The sequence below is a fragment of the Myotis yumanensis genome, unplaced genomic scaffold (assembly GCF_028538775.1).
Source record: "Myotis yumanensis isolate MYYU_CA2020_CCGP unplaced genomic scaffold, mMyoYum1.0.hap1 SCAF_18, whole genome shotgun sequence".
NCBI lineage: Eukaryota > Metazoa > Chordata > Mammalia > Chiroptera > Vespertilionidae > Myotis > Myotis yumanensis.
Window position 1 is genome coordinate 26,935,856 of NW_027223769.1, and position 19,758 is coordinate 26,955,613.

At 42.7% G+C, this 19,758-nt stretch overlaps 1 protein-coding gene across 1 annotated transcript in view; it reads right to left on the reverse strand.

Annotated features, from left to right (window-relative positions):
- The window catches only part of SNTB2 (syntrophin beta 2), a 70,461-nt gene extending 59,168 nt beyond the window's left edge, over positions 1-11,293 (reverse strand). Inside the window, exon 1 of the mRNA XM_070398019.1 lies at positions 10,699-11,293. Coding sequence (XP_070254120.1) covers positions 10,699-11,278 — 580 coding nt within the window. The 5' untranslated portion in view covers positions 11,279-11,293. The remainder of the gene's footprint in view (positions 1-10,698) is intronic.
- Positions 11,294-19,758: the final 8,465 nt, after the last annotated feature.

A 19,758-nucleotide genomic window follows, 5' to 3' on the forward strand; every position in this document is an offset into this window, starting at 1 on the left:
GGGGCTTGTCAAGGGTGGGGGGGAAAAAGGACACATATGTAATACCCTTTGTAATGCTTTAAGCAATTAAAAAAAAAAAGTTGAAAAAAAAATAGCATTATTAATAGGTAACTAAAAAAAAAAAAAAAAGATTATTTGACAAGTAATGCTGAGACAATCAGCTAACTATTTGAGAAAATAGTTACATCTCTACTGCATGCCCACATGCCAAAATAAACTCTACATAGGTTAAATATAAAAAAATGAAACCATAAAAGGACTAGAACAAAACTGTTGCAAAAGATACTGTTAGAGTGAAAAACAGCAAAGCTCTGAGATGAGACATGAGAGGGAGTGAGCGGTGGTCCTGAGGCCTGGCTGCTCAGCATTCCCAGGAGCCTGAGACCTGTCTGTATCTTTACAGAACCTCCTCCATCCTTGTAAGTGAACTAGCTTGAATGGGCTTTTGTGCTCTGAAACCAAAAGAGCCTTGAATAAGGAATGTGTACTATCATTTTTTGTTATTAATCAACTCATTTTACTAAAAATAAATAAATCTATGATTTTTCTGAATCTCTTCTTTTTTTTTAATCCTACCCCGAGGGTATGTTTTTTTTAAAATTTATTTTAGAGAGGAAGGACAAAGGAGGCGGGGGAGAGAAACACTGATTATGGATCGGTTACCTTCCATATGCGCTCCAACTGTGGATTGAACCTGCAATCTACGTATGTGCCCTGACAAGGAATTGAACCTGCAACCTTCTGGTGTACAGGATGACACTCCAACCAATTGAGCAACCCAGCCAGAACCTGAGTCTCTTTCAATGAACAATGAAAGCTTCCCATTTTCCAAGTGTGAGGTGTAACATTTTACACAAATGACAGATTAGTTAAATGGAAAAACAGAGGACTCAACTTTCTCATCTCTCCCATTCAGTTTACTTTTCATAAAGCATTTTAAATAATTTGCAAATTTAAAAACAAGAGGATCAGAAGACGGTAGAAAGAAAAAATGTTGCAGAAAAGCCAAAGGAATTTAAAAATGTCTGCACTTCACATATTCGTACCTAGTTATATGTCAAAGCATTTTAGCAATGTCTCGGGAGCCAGGTCACAGAAACGAAACCAGATTTGAGTTTGGAAACTCTTTTACTCTTTCCAAATGGCAAATCTATGGAAACCATAAACACTGGCTCTTTGTTCACATACACAATTATTTCACGAGTTTTGTTTTTAAACTAAATTTGAACATAAATTTGATAAGGGAATCGGTGTATTTTCCTTAGAACAACACTTAGAGTAACTAAATCAACTGTATTTCTCCAGACACAAAATTTTAAACTCACCTGAACATAACGTAATTTCTCCAGAGGAAAAGTCAAAAGCTCATTTCTCTAATTTAGAGAAATAACACACAAACCCTTTAAAGGAAGACTATGTTTTCATGCTTTGTGACCCTAAAGTTTTTCTTCTCAGTCCCCATAGCCGCAGAATTACACTGCCTAAGTGGTTTATAACAAAGCTGAATAGTATAAGCTTAACACCCTCCCCATTTTTCCATTCCCCCGCCTTCCACTGGTAATAACCAATCTTCTAGTGTCCCTAGACAGAAATCTCAGGGCTAATTCACTATAGCCAGTCTGGCCCCACATCCTGTCATTTCTTTCTTTGAAACTGGCTTTCAATTTTACACCCCAGTGTCCCTGAGGGATCCAATGCCTGTGCTACCAACAGAGGTTAACTGCCAAAGATTCTCTACAAATATCAAATCTGTGGGTGTGGGGGAAGTCGGAAGGAGACTGTCCGGGAGGGAAAATGTCCCTCATGGATTCTACTGTCACCTGGCAGAATCGCCTCCTTTAAAATGTTTCTTGAGGCCCTGGCCAGGTAACGCAGTTGATTAGAGCATTGTCCCATATGCCAAGTTTGCGGGTTCAATCGCTGTCAGGGCACATACAAAAAGCACCAATGAATGCTTAAATAAGTGAACAAGAAATCTCTCTCCTCTCTCTCTCTCTCTCTCTCTCTCTCTCTTCCTCCTCCCCCCTTCTTCTCTCTCTCAAAATAAATTTTTGAAAAATGTTTCTTGAATGGAATCTTCCTCTCTATTCCCAGTCCCACCGATACTACCTCCACCCCCTTCAACAGTTATCGCCTCTGGTTTGGATTGCATTTTATTGCAACAGCTGCAGTGTTCCTACCTTTGGTCCTTCCTCCTTGCATTGCATCCAATGTATCCACTGCTGCCAACCAAAATTCTGTTCCCATCATGTCACTTCCTGGCTCAAAAATGGATTGCATCAGTTCCCTTCCCTTCTATCTCTTCTTTTCCCATTTAAAACAAAACAAAATAAAAAACAAACCACCACAAAAGTAAAATCTTCCTTGGACACTTCATTCAACTCTAGTTACCATCTTTGCTTCTTTTATTTTATTTTTCTGAGAAGCTTTAAAAAGGTACAGTCTACTCACTACCTTCTGCTCCTGTCACTCTGCTGAAATTGCTTTTATGAGAACTCTAACACCTTGTTCTCTGATTACCAAACCCAACTGACTACTTTTTCATTCTTGACTTTCTTGGCTTCTTTGTAGCATCTGAAGATGCTGGTCGCCCCTCCTTTTGAAACTCCTGCCTCACTGACTTCCACTGCACCATTTCTCCAGACTCTCTCCCTACCTCCTGGACTATCTTTCCTGCTTCTTTTTTCTCCATTTTCACTTGAAATGGAAGGGTTCTGCGGGTTTCCATCCTGGTTCTACTTTCTTTTTAATTTGCACTCTCTGGATGATTACATCCACACACGGCATCAATTACCACCTCTACCCTGACATCTTAAATCTTCAGCTCAGCTCTGACATTTCTCCTGACTACACACCTGCACTTCAAACCAACTACTGGCCTTCTGCACCAGGAGGTCACACAGGTTACTCAGACTTAACATGTCCCAAATCAAACTTCTTATCTTCACCCAAAAAACTAGTTCTTCCACTGTTCATACTGGTTTCATAGCTGTCCAGTTTCCCCCGCCAGAAATCTAGGAGTTATCCTCCACTTTTCTCTCTCCTTCAGCCTCCAAACAAACTATTTTTTATTTTTTTGTTTGTTTTAAATCCGAACCCAAGGATACGTTTATTGATTTTAGAGAGAGGGAAGAGTGAGAGAGAAAGAAATATTGACTGGCTGCCTTATGCCCGACCGGGGATTGAACTGCAACCTGGGTATGTGCCCTGGCCAGGAAAATTTATGGGATGACGCTCCAACCAACTGAGTCACACTGGCCAGGGCTTCAAACTGATCATTTAGACCTGCTGTTTCTATGTCCTTAATATTTTTCAGTTTCATACTGTCTTATCTAGTGTCACTATCCTTATGGTGTCACAACAGCCTTCTAACTGCTTTTTCTTACTCACGTCTTGAACTCCTGCATTCCCTCTGCCACTCTAAACTTTTTAAGGCAGTGCACCTTCATTTAAAGCACTTTCTCACTTAAAGCACTTTAAAGCCTGAGTGGCTCCCCAGGCCTAAAACTTTTAACGGTACATACCCTTCAGTAAAAATGTGAGTCTATACCCTCAATCTATGAATATTCACTGATGTATGTAATGTATATTATAAAACCTATAGAGTATAGAATTCAAGAAAGAATGAGATAAAGATGAAATAAGTACACAAACATATCTCTGATGAACTCATACTATCCTTAGCTACTATATGTCTCAAAGTACAATATTCTCAGGGTGAAGTGATTAATGATAATGTGTTAATCCACATTTCACATAGTCTATTTGGCAAATTCATTTTTTAGGCTGACTTCTAGACAGATATGAGTACCCTGAAATGTGACAAAGAGCTCCTACTAGGAGAAATGTCAGCTCTGCCGCTTTATTGTTTGTTGTGTTAGAATTATCTTCAATCCATGGTTTCTTTGTACAAATCTTTAAGCCACTTGTTCATTTTGTGACGACTTAGTTAAAAGCAGATAATATAAAGTAAATCCACTCAATCAGACGCAAGTAAACTGCAATATGATAATAGCAGACAAATTAGTAAGATCACCACTATCAGTTCCTCTGCTTTGTGAAGTTTCCACTCTTCCCCTCAAGACATCACTCGTATGTTGAATGTGTAATAGCACGATCTTATAAGACTGAGTGAGAGAATGATCCAGTGTCATCTATACATTAAATATTAATAAAGCCTAAAACCTTTTTTCAGTTTGAGAAGCAAATATAGGGTGGGGCAAAAGTAGGTTTACAGTTGTTTGTGTAGAAATTAATAAATAATAATACAATAAACTGTTTCACCTACTCACCAGCTGTAAACCTACTTTTGCCCCACCCTCTATACACCCCACTTAGAGACCACTGCTTGGCACTGCATACAAGGCCCTTGGTGATTTGGCTTCTGTCCACCTTTCCAGCCCGCTCTCCAGGTACACACTTACCATACTTTACCATGCTTACTTCTCTCAACACACCAGATACTTATCACTTTCTTAGCTTTGACAAGCTGTCTCCTTTGAGCTTCTATCTCTGCTTCCAGGGCATCATGTTCTCACCTCTTTTAAAGCACTTATCACAACCTGCTATAACTGTTTCCTTACGAGCCTAAAGGGCAGGGATTACTCCCAATTCTGAATTCCCAGCATTTACCACAGCACCTTGTTTGCAATAGGTACTTAATAAAAGAAATGCTGACTGACAGAATGAAAAAGGCCCAAATTCCTCTGGCTGGCTTTCAGGCCTTGCATAATCTGGCTCCAATTTACCTACCTACCCAGCTTTATTTTCTTTCCCCAAGTCCATTCCTATTCTCACTTCCTATCACATGCTATACTCATTTTGGTTTTTGCTCAAGTTAGCCCCTCAGCTGGATGGCCTTCCATACAGAGCAGCAACCTGCCCTTCACATCTCAGATCAAACGATCCTTTCCCCATGAAGCCATATCCAACTCCTGTCTCCCAACTTTTCAGGCTCTTCAGAGAACTCTTGAAGAGTGAGTACTACACATTTTAGCAGTTACTCTCTATGTGGCATTTTTCTCTTCGCCTATGTCAGTCTAAGTTTTGGATACCAGGGACCACCTTCAACTTCTTTAGCACACTGTTTTCTTAAGAGCACACTGCAACATGATGATGCATAGGAGGTGCTAAGAGATCTGACTGACTGACCACAGGCAGCAGGGTACAAGGGAGAAAGCTCTGCACTGGGTTTTAGTCCAAGTTCCACCACTAATTAGGTGACCTTAAACATGCCACTTTAACCTCTCTGGGTCACTGATTTCTCATCTGGAAGATGAGACTTTACAACTTTTAAAATTCCAGGTAAGATTTTTCCTCTTGTCCAAAGGAAACATTAAAATTTTTCCTTTAAAAATCAAGAGAAATTCTGATACCTTTGGTAACTCACCTAACTTTAATGAACTTCAGTGTAATCCTCTGTAAAACAAAGATAAAACAGCCCGCCACTTCAAAGGATGGTGTAAAGGTCAAAGGAGAAAATGCAGATAAAAATGCACAGATAATTTCAAAATCCTCATAAAAATGCAAGGCATTTTACTGGAAAATGTAAGCAAGCAACATTATTGTTGTTCAGTTAGGATAGTGTGCTAACCTAGCTAAGGAAAGTGATTGATTCTTTGAATGACCACTGTTCTACAGCCACTGGGTGTACTCATATCTTATCTACAAGTACAAAGACACACATTTGATCACAAAGTAAAGTAACTTTTATCCTGGAAGGATTACACAACACAAACTGTACAGGCTGAAGTTACCAAGTCATCAGTTGAGATCTAAATTAAAGCCTGGTTATGGTTTCTAAAAGTATTCTTAGAATTTTCATAATCACTCTGAATTAGAATCAATAAACTTCTTGTATTTTGATGATAACTTAAAGGGCATATTTTAACATGAAGGGAACTCTATAATAAATAATCTGATTGCAAAGACATAGCTTCTCATACAAACACGTCTAAGCATTCAAGTGAAACATAGAGGCTAGTTAAACAACAACAACAAAAATGCAGAAATACAGATGTTCTGACACTAGTTGTTATGTTTTCCCTAGGAAACTCTCAACTTGTCCAACATACAAAGAAAGTGGCAGTGTAGGAATCTAAGCTAGCTTAATTTAGCAGTATAATAATGTCAGCATTATTTATTACATGTCCCCTAACATATACAACAAGCAATATCATATGACAGTCAAAATCTCAAACCATTCTAGATACAAAAATTATTTTCAATTTTGAAGTTAACTTTCATGCCAATCTACTTCCTCTATACACTTAACCATTTTCTTTTCAGTATATTCAATAGCAATACTTTAAGTACCATATTTAGGCAATAAATGATATTTATTTATCCCAACAATATTCCAATGAGACTTTTAAAAATATTGATTTTTTCTCAAATATCAAACCCTAATCTGGACACTATACTGTCTTCCCTAACCTTATCTGGAACACTTTTTGATGTACAGTCTAGTTCATGTTCATTTAATCAATTTTATTGCCCTAAAAATATAAATTCTAGAAGCTTTCTGGATAAATCCTATTTCTAGCATACAGGATATAGTAAATTCAACATATAATATCTGACAGGTAAGTAGTCACCCTTTATGCTTACAATCTGTATTATCTCTGCATATCTTAATATCAGTGCCAACAAACACCAGCCAAAACTACAAGCACAGTGTTAGTCGCAAGTGTTAAGGTTCTGAGTAGTAAGTGTGAAGAGGAGAAGTCAGAGGTAGGGGAAACTAAATGCAAAATTTAAGGATAAAAAAGTTGGCCTAGACCAGAGATGATAGAAAAACAGGAAAACAAGATTAGAAAAAAGGTGTTTGCATCCAAGAAATGCAAACTCATTCTTAACCTGTTCAACCTAAAACAATTCTTATTCTTATCAAGTAAAATGGAGCCTTTTAACAATGTGTTATCCTGGCTATTCTGAGAATGTCTTTGTTAACTCAAGGCACATCTTCATGGCCCAGTCCTACCTTTCTCATTCACACTTTTTTTCCTTTCTTTTGGTTTTGTTATTGTTGCTGTTTATTGCTATAGGCCAGTACCTAAAAAGTACCCAGCACATAAACTGTCAAATGAATAACAACCTTTGAGGGAGGCATTATTATTATTCTGGTTTTACAGGTGAGGAGACTAAGGTTTAGCAAGGTGACTAACTTGCCTAGGGGTTAAACCACCAGCCAGAAACAAACCTGTATCTGTCTGACCACAAAGTCCTCACTTGTACTCTACCCTCGCTGGGCAGACTACCTTCCTAATGCCTCTCACTGTGTCTTTACTGGTAGCAGAGCTCCCTTCTTAGGGGAAGGCTCAACTCAAGCGTCAACTTCTCCACCAACTTTTTCTGGCCATCCTCAACCTCTGATCCCCACTACGTTCTTCTATAAACTTCTCCTTCCTTTATGCTGTGTCCTCTTAGAGTTGTATTATTAGAGCCCTCTGCTGCACTTATTTTTAAAAAAATATATTTTTTATTTATTTATTTTTGTTTGTTTACAGAGAGGAAAGGAGAGGAATAGAGTTAGAAACATCGATGAGAGAGGAACATCGATCAGCTGCCTCCTGCACACCCCCAACTGGGGATTTGCCTGTAACCTGGGCATGCGCCCTTGACCAGAATCAAACCTGGGACCCTTCAGTCCGCAGGCCGATGCTCTATCCACTGAGCCAAACCGGTTAGGGCTCTGCACTTATTTCTTATCTCAACTTCAAACTTCCTGAGGGGCAGAAATTAGGTAACTTCAAGTGCCTCTGGTACATGGCAGAGTTGAATAAGTGTTAGATGTGTGAATGAATAATCCCTACAAATCCATGAGATAAATGGGAACCCTTTAACTCAGTTCCCTCACCACAGGCAACCAGACTACAGCTCTCCTTTGCTTGGGGGTGGCAAGGGCATGCCTGAAATTCCCTGCCCGTACCACAAAAGAGCATCACTGTGCTATGTCAAGGCAGCTTTTCAAGTTTTGAGACATCTAATGAAAGAACAATACAGTTCCAAAACTTTAAGAGCTAAACATAAATTCTGTCTTTTAAAAAGTGGCCTACCTGGATGGGATACCAGCTCTCAATTTTAAGTAGTTTGAATGGATCAATTAAATCACTGTTTTCAGTGATTTTTGCTTATTCTAAGTAATTTTATTTTTATATCCCTTGGCTTGAAAGCGCAATTTTATACTTCCCTCCACATATAAGGACAAAAAGTGCCTGTCTTTTACAAAAATGGGAAAGTAAAGTAGAACCTGTGTTAGGTAAAAAGGCATTCAGTAAATGTTATTATGCCACCGTTTGTAACCCTTCGAAAAGCACATGTGGCCTATTTTAAACTAATGAAAACATTTACTAGATGATTTTCACTTAGTTGGTATGAATACCAGGTTCAAATTATATTCAAACTAGCATCTCCACTGAGTACTACATAATATTACATTCAATATTTTAGCTCTAAGAATTTATAACCAAATGCTTAGCTAGGCCAATTTAAAAGCACACAGTTAAGTTTTTTTTTTATATACACACCACCAAGCCACAATCTATAATTTTACTCCATTTATTAACACTAATTTCTTTTTTTTTATTTATTGGGGTTTTAACATTTGGTTAAAAAATTATAAAGGTTTCAAGTGTACAAAACTATGATACATCATCTGTATATTGCATTGTGTGCCCACCACCCAAAGTCAAATCTTCTCTGTTACCATATATTTAACCCCTTTTACTCTTTACTACCCCACCCCCATGCTCCTTCCCTATGGTAACCACCATACTGTTGTCTGTGTCTATGAGTTTTTGTTTGTTTGTTTTTCTTATTTGTTGCTTTATTAACACTAACTTCTAAGCACTGTCTAGCTACACCTACAAGTGAAATATAAGTAAGATTGCCCTAACCAGTTTGGCTCAGTGGATAGAGCGTCGGCCTGCGGACTCAAGGGTCCCAGGTTCGATTCCGGTCAAGGGCAGGTATCGTGGTTGCGGGCACATCCCCAGTTAGGGGGTGTGCAGGAGGCAGCTCATCGATGTTTCTAACTCTCTATCCCTCTCCCTTCCTCTCTGTAAAAAAATCAATAAAATATAAAAAAAAAGAAACATATAAGTAAGATTTATAAATAGGATATTATAATGTGGAACACTGGAATTTCACAACTTGAGCACATATTCTTGCAAAACTAACATTTTTCCAAATATTTACTAGCTACTTTGAAAAAAGTAAAAATCACATTATCAAGCAGGAGATCTGGCTTCTCAGTTTGAGGACTGGTCCCTTCCCACCCCTACTCCCTACCCCTCCCCTTTGTTCTTCCTCTGCCAGGAATACCCTCCTTAGTCATCTCTGCCTATGTCCGTCGCATCCTTGGAGACCAGGTTCAAAATTCAGCTCCTTGAAAAAGTTCGCCATGACTAATCCTGATTTTCACTAACTACTTCCTAACTTTACATTCCCTGGGCATTTATATATAGCTCGCACCACATAATCAATGACTTGTACGTTTTGCATTTTCCTATCATTTCCTTCAGTAGAGAACAAATAGACACATCATCTTTTATATTCGCTTCTATATTCGGCAGGCAATAAATGCTTCCTGAACGGCTGAATCACCAGCGAAAGAAAGCCAATGCCTCAAAAACTTCTGAAGTAACTGGCTTTTCAGATCACATTTACAATACAGATACTCTATCACCTCCAACATGCGTGAGTTGGAGATTGAGTTTGCCTTTTAGTCCCATAAATTCACCACGAAGGATACAGGGTACAGACCACATATACAGGGTGTTTCCCCCGCCCCCCTCCCGCCCCAAAATGCATACACACTTCAACAGCTGATAGCTCAATTTTGAAAAAGAAATGAATTTTAATAAACACTGCCTTTATAATTATTCCAAGTGTGTGTATACATTTTTTGGGGGGACAGCCTATATACTAAATAATCCTGGCTATTCTAACCTATCTTGCAATGTTCCACTTCAGGCTTCCGAAAGCTTAAAGCCAGGCAGCAGCACGCCTGTGAGTGGAAGGAAGCTGGCACCAGCCTCTTGCAAAAGGGGCAAAACTCTAGTTGGCAGCGAATGTCCCAACACGTGAGCCTCCGCCGCTCAGCAAGGCTCATTAACCACACGAACTTGCTGCCTCAGCGTCCTGGCTTCAAGGAAGTGCCATGATCCGCTCTGGTTATTGTTGAGAGCCAATGATGGGTTAAATTCCCATAAATTAACCGGCGCTTTGGTGGCTTGCCCAAGCATACCGACCGCATCCGTGTGGATAATTTTTTTTTTTTTTTTAACAAACCCGCCCGCCCGGAGAGCCAGAGGGGAGTGAAGAAGGCGCCGGCCCGGGACTCCGGAGGCGCACGGAGACCTCCAGGACGCGAGCCCCCGAGGCTCCCGGTGTCGGCTCAGCGCGCCCAGGCCGGGGCTCTCGAGCGCGGCTGCTTTTTTTACTAAAATCCCCACCGACGCTTCCTCGGGACCGCGAGCCGCACTTCGGCGGCGGCCCAACTTTTCCCGCAAGAAGCATCCGTGTTTCCATCCTCCAAACCCCAGCACACCGGGCCCGGGAGAGCCGGGCCACCGGCCGCGGGGACGGCGAGGGCTCGGAGGGGGAGGGACCGGGCTCGCTCCGCCGAGGGGCAGGGGGCAGAGACAAAGTGAGCGCCGCCCGCCGCCCGCCGCCCGCCGCCCGCTCCCCGCTCACCTTCCAGCAGCACCTCCTTGCCCGCGCGCTTCAGCGCCTGCACGGCCTGGTCGTGGGTGGCCTGGCGCAGGTCCGTGCCGTTCACCGACAGGATGGCGTCGCCCAGCCGCAGCGCCCGGCTCTGGTCGGCCGCCAGCCCCGGGAAGATCTTGGAGATGAGGATCGGCATCCGGTTCTCGCGGCCGCCCTTGATGCTGATGCCCAGGCCGCCCGCCTCCTGCTTCACCACCCGCACCCGGCGCACTGGCGGCGACGCGCCCGCCTCCCCCGCCGGGCCCCGCGGCGGCGCGGGCGGGCTCGGGGGGCCCAGGCCGCGGCTCGGGCTCCCGGGCAGCGAGTCGCCGGCGCCGCCGCCGTTCGGGAGGCCGTTGAAGGCGGCCGCCGCCAGCCCCAGCGCGGGCTCGGGCTCCGCCGCCGCGGCGTCCCCCGTCAGGCTCAGGCTCTCCCCGCTCAGCTCGGCGACCACCCGCACCCAGCGCTCTCTCAGCAGCAGCTCCACCAGCCCCGCTTTGGTGGCCCGCGTCCACACCGCCATGGCCGGTCCCGCTCCCGCCGCCGCAGTCGCCGCCGCTACCCTCATTCCAGTCAGGCAGCTCGGCGCTTCCCCCTTCCCGCCCGAGGGGGCGGGCCCGGCCCCTCCCCCTGCCGATTCATTATTCATGAGGCCACGCCCACCCCCGGAGGGGCGGGGAGACGAGCCGCTTCCGGGAGATGAAGGAGTTGCCGGGAGACCAGTCCCCTGCAGCTCACCGGACGTGGGCAGCGTGAGCCGAGTGGCGCCCCATCTCACCTCCTCCTTCCTTTCGCCTCTGCCGGACCTTCCACCCACGCCGCCAACTCCTGACCTTTACACCGTGCAATTCACCGGAGCTGCCTAGGCCCGGAAAGCAAAGTCAGAAGCTTCGAGAAGCACTTTGCAAGACGGGGTTGCACGTTCATGCTTGCACTGATTGGTGCATTCTGTATTTACCGAGGGCTCCGCTGGTGTGCTCTTTTTGAGGCCTGGAGATGAGCCGTACCACAGCGGAGCGCTAGCGGTCTAGTCGGGGAGGAAAACGGAGACCCAACCAACCTGGTGTGATAGCATGTGGTTAAGTGATAGAAAACGCCCTGAGAATAGAGTGTAAGAAACATTCAGTTAGGCCTGGGGTCAGCTTCACAGAGGTGACCATGGAAGGTGAATAGGTGGAGCAGAGATAATAGCGGCAAAGGTCCAGAGACAGGATTCCAAGCACGTCACTCTGCGTTGGAATCATCTATTTACTTGCCGGTAACGTTAAAGGAAGGTGTCCTCTTCAGCACTGCAGCCACAATCGCTAGGTCTCAAAGATATTTGCAGAATGATGGTTCCTTAGGAAGTTGCCAGAATTTCCATGTGAACAGAGCATAGGATCAGTGGAGGCAGCAAGATGTAAGTGTGAAAAGCCTCCTATAATCAAATATCAAGGAGTTTGAATTTGGGTTTGCAGACCTGACTTTCTTATCCTGGAGGCCGTGGCCTTTTGTTGGGGCAAGTGTATCTGAGCAGCTCCAGAAATTGTATGCGTGTTGCAGAGCCGACAGCAGCTTTTATCCAAAGACATGGGTGATGCTATCCTCCCACTTCTTCCAGTTTCATGGAATGGAAGCGTTGAGGAAGGTGAGGCCCAGAAAGCCGACTGGCCCAAAGTCCACAGTAAGGAAGCAGAGAAAACAGCCTCCTGGACCAGTGCTTTAAAAACAACAAAAACACACAAACCTCAGAGCACTAGCGGTCTAGAGCAGGAGGAAAACAACATACCTCAGACCTCAAAAATGAGGGTCCAGAAATCACACTGCCGAGAAAGTAAGATCTCAGCAAACACATGAAGTTGAGGTGCCCTCTTTCAGCAGTAAAAGCGAAATCCCCATGTTTTCCTTGGGGGTGGGGGTGGAGGGAGGCGGCTTACAGGCTGCAAGAGGGAGTGTGCACCAATTCCTGTAAAAGGGGCTGTATACCTGCTTGCTCACAAAGTACGTGTTGAAGCTCGTAATCCATGTCCATGCACCACTCTATGAATGCATTCATGTGTTGGCAAAACTTCCAAAGAGCCTCCTATATCAGGAGTTAAAACAATAAAAATAGACTGGAAAGCACCCAGAACCCAAATGAAGAAAGAATTCAAAATGAGAAAACTATCTTACCAAAAAAAAAAAAAATCATTACAGCAGAATCCACTTTGCAATTAATGGAGCAGGATTTTCAAAGCTGCAAATGTCAGCAGAAGCTCAACCCTCCAGCCCTCTCCTAAATCAACTGCCGTGAGGCCAGCTTGCTGTTCCAGCAGGTCCTGATGTGCCCAGTGCACCTGCAGTCCCAGACATTTCTGGCTTTGCTCCAGCTGAGGCGTGAGCCCCCAGAGGTCTGAGTTACGTGAAATTTCTGCTTATTAGCATTTAGCAGTTGATTCCTTACAGTCTGAGCACGATTTTGAACACTTTTACTAATGTAATCACCCAGAGGTTGGGCACTTAAGGGCACCTTTATTAGCAAAAGGGAAGTGCTGGAAATTCTCAAAGTAGCAAGACCTTTAGGTCCACAGAGTTGGAGGAAGTTATAGATCTTTGAACTAAATTGTAAATGAGAGCACTTATATAAGATAGTAAGTTATATAACAAAATATTTAACCCTGCGAGGAGAGAAGGTAATGGAGACTGATATTTGGATTAGTTTGAAATATATCCATAAAAATTCCCAAACTATCAAGCTGTGTTTATAAGGTATTCCATTAGAGGCCCTGGCAGGGTAGCTCAGTTGGTTAGAGCATTGTCCAGATAAGCCAAAGTTTCACGTTAATTCCCCTCCCCCCTTTTCCGTCAGGACATATAAAGAATCAATTAATGAATGCGTACGTAAGTGGAACACCAAACTGATTTCTCTCTCTCCCCTTTCCTAGCTTCCTCTTTAAAAAATAAACACAGCCAGAACCGGTTTGGCTCAGTGGATAGAGCGTCGGCCTGCAGACTCAAGGGTCCCAGGTTCGATTCCGGTCAAGGGCATGTACCTTGGTTGCGGGCATATCCCCAGTGTTGGGCGTGCAGGAGGCGGCTGATCGGCGTTTCTCTCTCATCAATGTTTCTAGCTCTCTATCACTCTCCCTTCCTCTCTGTAGAAAATCAATAAAACATATTTAAAATAAATAAATAAATAAATACAAGGTATTCCATCAGAACCTAAATTAATTTTCAATCACATGACTACTTTCAAACTCACCTAGTCAGTCCCTCCCAATGATGCCTTCCAAATTCCTGCCTGAGTCTATCCTTCCAAACGCCTCCTGCCCCTTTCAACCGCTACCTACCTAACAAGTTGGATGCTGGACTGGTTATCTTATGAGCTTGTTTCTCCCTTTGCCTCTTTTGTAGCAACTGAGCAGCTCTTGCTTTTGTTTCTCTGGCATCAGGCCGCCTTTGTGATAGTGACCTTCAGGCTTGCTAAGGGCTGCAAGATTCCCACCTACCAAGTTTCCCGTCTACACAATTCATTGGGATTTTTTTTTCTTTGAACAATTTTATTTCATGCTTGGCTGGTTTGCCCAAATAGGTTTAAAAATACAGGAGGGCGGGGACCACCCATAGACTTCTTTTTATTCCCCACTATTCAAAAAATATTGCCTTGCAGAAAAGGAACTCATTAAACTGTGATTGACTGACATTCAGTGCCTCCTGGGCTGTAGTCATTTCATATAATCCCTCTGGAGGTTATTGGTTCCTTGCAGAGTGAAAATTGCCATGTAGGAGATCTCCAGTAGTCAGTGGAAATCTACTTACTGTGGATAATGAAATCTGAAATAAAATGAGTACGCGTCTGTTTCCACCGCTTCCCAGGGACTTCGAGACAAGCTTAGATAATTTTTGAACAGCCATGTTATCTACTTCTAAAAAAGGAAATGGCGGAGATAATTCCTAATAACCTTTCATTCCTGTCACCTATCAATATGTAATCTCCTCTGCTCAAGCTGTTACCTTATTATTTCTCAGAACAAGGCAGAAATCTTTGCTAGTTTAACAGAAGGAGGTTGGAAGAGCTCTCAGCTCCCTGATTTCCTACAACTCTATGACTCAGGCTCAGATTCTGTGCCCTCTCAAAACCCAATGGTCTGTTTTTTCCTTCTCCTTCACAGTATAATATAGCACGGTCATTAAGAGCACAAGGTTCAAATCGTATATGGCCGCTTGGTAGCTCTATGACAATGGTCAAGGGGTTAAAGTCATGGGCCTCGGTTTCTTTTTTTGGAAGAATCCAGACACCTTGTACCTCTGAGGGTGGTGGTGAGAGTTGACTGGGATGACGTGTGCCAAGCGCTGAGCAGCACTGTACCTGCCACACTGGGAGAGTTCCATGAAAAGTATCCACTGCTGTTATTACCTGTTGACCTTCAGCTGCAGCAGGAACAATAAAACCTTTGGTAGAAACGCTGGAGCCCAGAAACTATACTTTATCTAGGAATGAGCCTGCCATGATACCATTCGATTCCAGGCTTAAAGGGCAAATGGCCAAATTAATTTCGGTGACAAACAGATCTTGAATAAAGGGAGGACATATTGCCAAGAGTCCGTCAAAGGAAAGAATTAGTGGATCTGGGGCTGGTTCCAAGGTTTGAGTGTTGTGTAATTTCATAAGGAAGGAGGGCCCCAGGCAAAACTGCAGCCCTTAGCAAGCCTGAAGGTCACTACCACAAAGGCGGCCTGGTGCCAGAGGAACAAAAGCAAGAGCTGCTCAACTGCTACTAAAGAGGCCAAAAGGAGAAATAAGCTTGTAAGATAATCTAACATCCAACTTTGAAAAATTATCCATGCATAACTCTGCCCCGGTTAGAAGACAGATCAACTGTCCTTTTCAGCGGGCCGTACCTTTGCCTTCCAGGAGAAATACCCTCAAATGTATTTTTCTCTCCTGCACAAACATGAAGTGAAAGAGGGAGAGGTGCATATATCCTTCAGCTGATGCAAGCACATTTAAAACTGTGTCCCGCCAAGATAAATCACTATCCATCTGAAACCCACAAAAATGGATTAACTATCTCATGCTTTATGACTATGAAAACCCACATCTGCTAACCACATTACTAATGAGAAGCAGCTGGTGACAGTTTTGTAGCTCTGTGACTTTCTTTTTAGGAAAATATTAGCAAGGACATACTAAGCAGAAGGTTAGTTTCATTGAATCCACTTAGTTATGGAAAATTACCATCGTTTTTAAATTGACAATCATGGAAATAACATAATCTGCCATGAAATTCATATAAAGTTCCAAAATAAAAATCCCCTTTTCCCCAATATTAGTTCTGACAGAATTTCCAGTACCTCATAAGACTTGCAGTCTTATAATCAGCTTCAATTCTTGTTTTGTTTTTTTAAAAATATGTATTTTTATTGACTTCAGAGGAGAGATAGAAACATCAATGATGAGAAAGAATCACCAATTGGCTGCCTCCTGCACGCCCCCTACTGGGGACTGAGCCGGCAACCCAGGGCATATGGCCTGACTGGGAATCAAACCTTGACCTCTTTGTTCACAGATCAATGCTCAAACACTGAGTCATACCGGCCAAGCTCAACTCCTATTTTTCATATGCTCTTGAACACCAAATCATGTTTATTGATGCATATGGTATTTCTAGGCCTTTGTCCCACAGCTTTAACTCCCTCCTGAATCGGTTAACGAAATAGCCAATTGCGGGGATCAATGGGCATTTTTAATGTGCTATTCCTTTGAATATGAGTGGTTCACAACTATGTTTTCCACTGAATGACAATTTTTAACCAAACCTCAAGGCTCACTCCTACCAGTCTTATTTCTCACTACATGTTGGCTTAAGAGTTCTTTATCCAAATCTACTTATCTTTTTTACATACTTTTCTAAGATGCTTAGCTTTCCTCTGTGGAAACTGCTCTACTCTTACTTTTCCCAGCAACCTCACCTGGTTCTTAATTATTATCAACCAGGGAAGCTGCTCCCCTGCAGGGAGAGGTGTTTCCTTGAATAAGACATGCATGCTCAGTCCTATGGTAGGCCCTGCCTGCCCGCTCAGCCTCATTTTCCTCCATTTCTAATACATGCTGGGTACTAACCATGTGCAACTTCTGGCAGTCCCTTGGACAGGCTATGTTCTCTGGGTTCAGGCTTTTGCACTGAGAATGCTCCAGGGATGCATCTTTTCTTCTCTTTTCCACCTTGCTAATTACCACCTACTTCTCCAAGAGTTATTAGCTTAAGGACCATCTCCTCCTACCTTCAACCCTGCTGATTAAGTGCCCCTTCTCTATGCTCATCTCTCCTATAGCATCACTGATCTACTTGTTACAACTGGGTTGTAAGCTTCTTGAGGGCTGGGGTCCTCTTCTCATCTGTTGGTACATAGCATATAGTAGGCACTCAATGTAGGTTGAGTATTAAGTTCCTTAACTCCCCGAAGACAAAGGACTGACACAAAGCTAGGCCTTACTAGCTTGGTCTGTGCTGTTCAATACAAAAGCCACTAGCCAAACATGGATATTTACATTAAAATAAAAAAATTCAGTTCCTTCATCATGTTAGCCACATTTTCAAGTGCTGAACAGCCACATGTGGCTAGTAACTATTTTACTGTACACTACGGATTCAGAACATTTCCACCACTACAGACAGTTGTGCCGATCTACATCATAAAATACCTTGAAATATGAACAAAAAAGACAACACTTTAGGAACAAACGTTATGGATATGCACAAACATTCAAAACACATAAAAAAAATGAGCAATCTCAATAGTAAATAGGCAAATGCAAAATAAGGTATTAGTTTTCACCCATCAGATGGGCTAAAACGAAAATTTAGCACTACATTGGCAAGATGTAAGAAAATGAGTACATTCAAACACTGTTGCTGGAAATACATCCACTCCCCAGGCAACTAAAAGTGAAAGAAAACGGGCACAGTGTGAGTTAGCAATTTCACTCCCAGGAATTAACCCTAGAGAAACCTCACTAGGTGGGCATTCGCAGACAATGTACTAGGCTGTTCACTGCAACACTCTATATGATTTACACACAAGACTGCCCATCTAGAGCTAACTCAAGTGCTCATCCAGAGCAAGAAATGCTAAAACACCTTCCCTGTTATCAATGAAATGAAAAATCCGTTGTATACCGTGCCTGCTAATCCTATGATTGGGTCCCTACAGCCAAGAGACAGCGGGAGAATAACCATAGAACACCATCCTGGCCTCTAACAAACCATTGTGTGACCATTGCAAAAAAGCCGCCTCTTCTTCTCTTAGTCTCCACTGCCATGAATATAAAAATGAGGCCAAGAAACACAAGGTTTCTTTCACAAACCTCTGCTTCCTTCCCATCCCTTCCTCCAACCAGAACAATTCTACTTTATCTCTATCGTATATTGCAGTTCAGAATGAAGTTCCATTTCAAGAAAGTTCTGATGCTTAAAAAAACACCCACACTAGATGGTCTCTAACTTTTTTCCAATATTCCAGCATAATTTGCTGTAATCTCCAAGGTGAAGGGTACATTAGCCATTCAGAAATCAGATTACTAACTACATGAAAAAACTGTTTTGTTGGCTTTAAAAAAACAATTATTGATTTCAGAGAGGAAGGCAGAGGGAGAGAGAAAAACATCAATGATGACAAAGAATCATTGATCAGCTGCCTATTGCACACCCCCTACTGGGGATCGAGCCCGCAACCCGGGGCATGTGCCCTTGACTGAAATCGAACCCAGGACCCTTTAGTCCGCAGGCTGATGCTCTATCCACTGAGCCAAACTAGTTAGGGCAGAGAAAACTGTTTTTAAAGCATTTGAGTCAGGTCAGGGGGAAAAAAAAAAGAGGCTTTTTCTAGGTATCATATCAAAATTTTTCTGTGGAACCCAAATATGAGCTAGTCTGCAAAATGCCCGAAACAGAAACATAATGTGTTTCAGTTACACAATCCCCAAAGTAAAAATCACCCAAAAACATGGGCACTGATGTGTCCTTTTCTTTAATACTGCTTTGCCTTTCCTTCCCCAAATTCCCTCACTTGCCCCAATCAGTTTCTGCTTCATTTGCATTCAAAGTTCTCTACTCAGGAAGAATTTCAAGGCTCAAAGCTCCTACTTCCCATACCATTTATGGAAATCCAAGTCACTGGCTGGAAATGTTGCAAAGGAATGCTTTCTACTTTCAGAGGTTTTACATCTTCACTCAGATGGTCTGTGGGCCCTCTCTGTCAGAATGACACCCTCCAAGATCCACAAGGTTTCAGAATGTTTAAGGTTAAGTAAATCAAGTCATAAACTAGCCTCCAGTTAATAAAGAGTCTCTCTAAATTTATAGCTCTACAGTCAGTTAAAAGCAAGTGAGTTAATATTTAAGGCATCCTCGCCTCGCTTTGGTCACATTCAATGTAGACCAGTGACTTGAACTTTGGTTTCAACTGCACAAAACACGTAAGACATTTCTTAGACAAGGCAGGATCTTCTAGTCCACTGAAAGTTTGTAACACTCCAGTCAAATGCAGACGAGGAGAACATGCCACACTAAAGACATTTATTCAAGAGGAAAGTTACTTTACACAGAGGGCCTAGAATTTTGCATCTGCTTATTTAAGTCAGCCCTGATTATCACTGTAAACCATCTGAACAGGCGGGGCCGAGAAGTTGTGTCCATTATAAACCCTGTTGTTCCCTCTCAGCAAACGAACCTGAAATAGGCTGTCCTTTATGTTATAATGTATTGGGGCTTTCTTTCTCTCTCTCATTACCTATTAATTCTCCTCCTACACCTGTACTTTAAATTCTCACATTTTTTCTTTTCCAGACTCCATCTTAGCAAAATGTTTTTTCACCAGCTTTTTTACTCATGATGTCATCAGAACGCACATACTTCTCTGCCTATACCACAGCCCTTCATGCCCCAAACAAACACACAAACAAAACCACACATACTGGGTTTCCGCAGGCATGCAACAGAATACACCCACTGAGATGGGAAAGAAATCTATCTGCTCAGTTCAGGTTAAGTATAGTTCTTCACTTTCTCATTTAAAAGATCACATTAA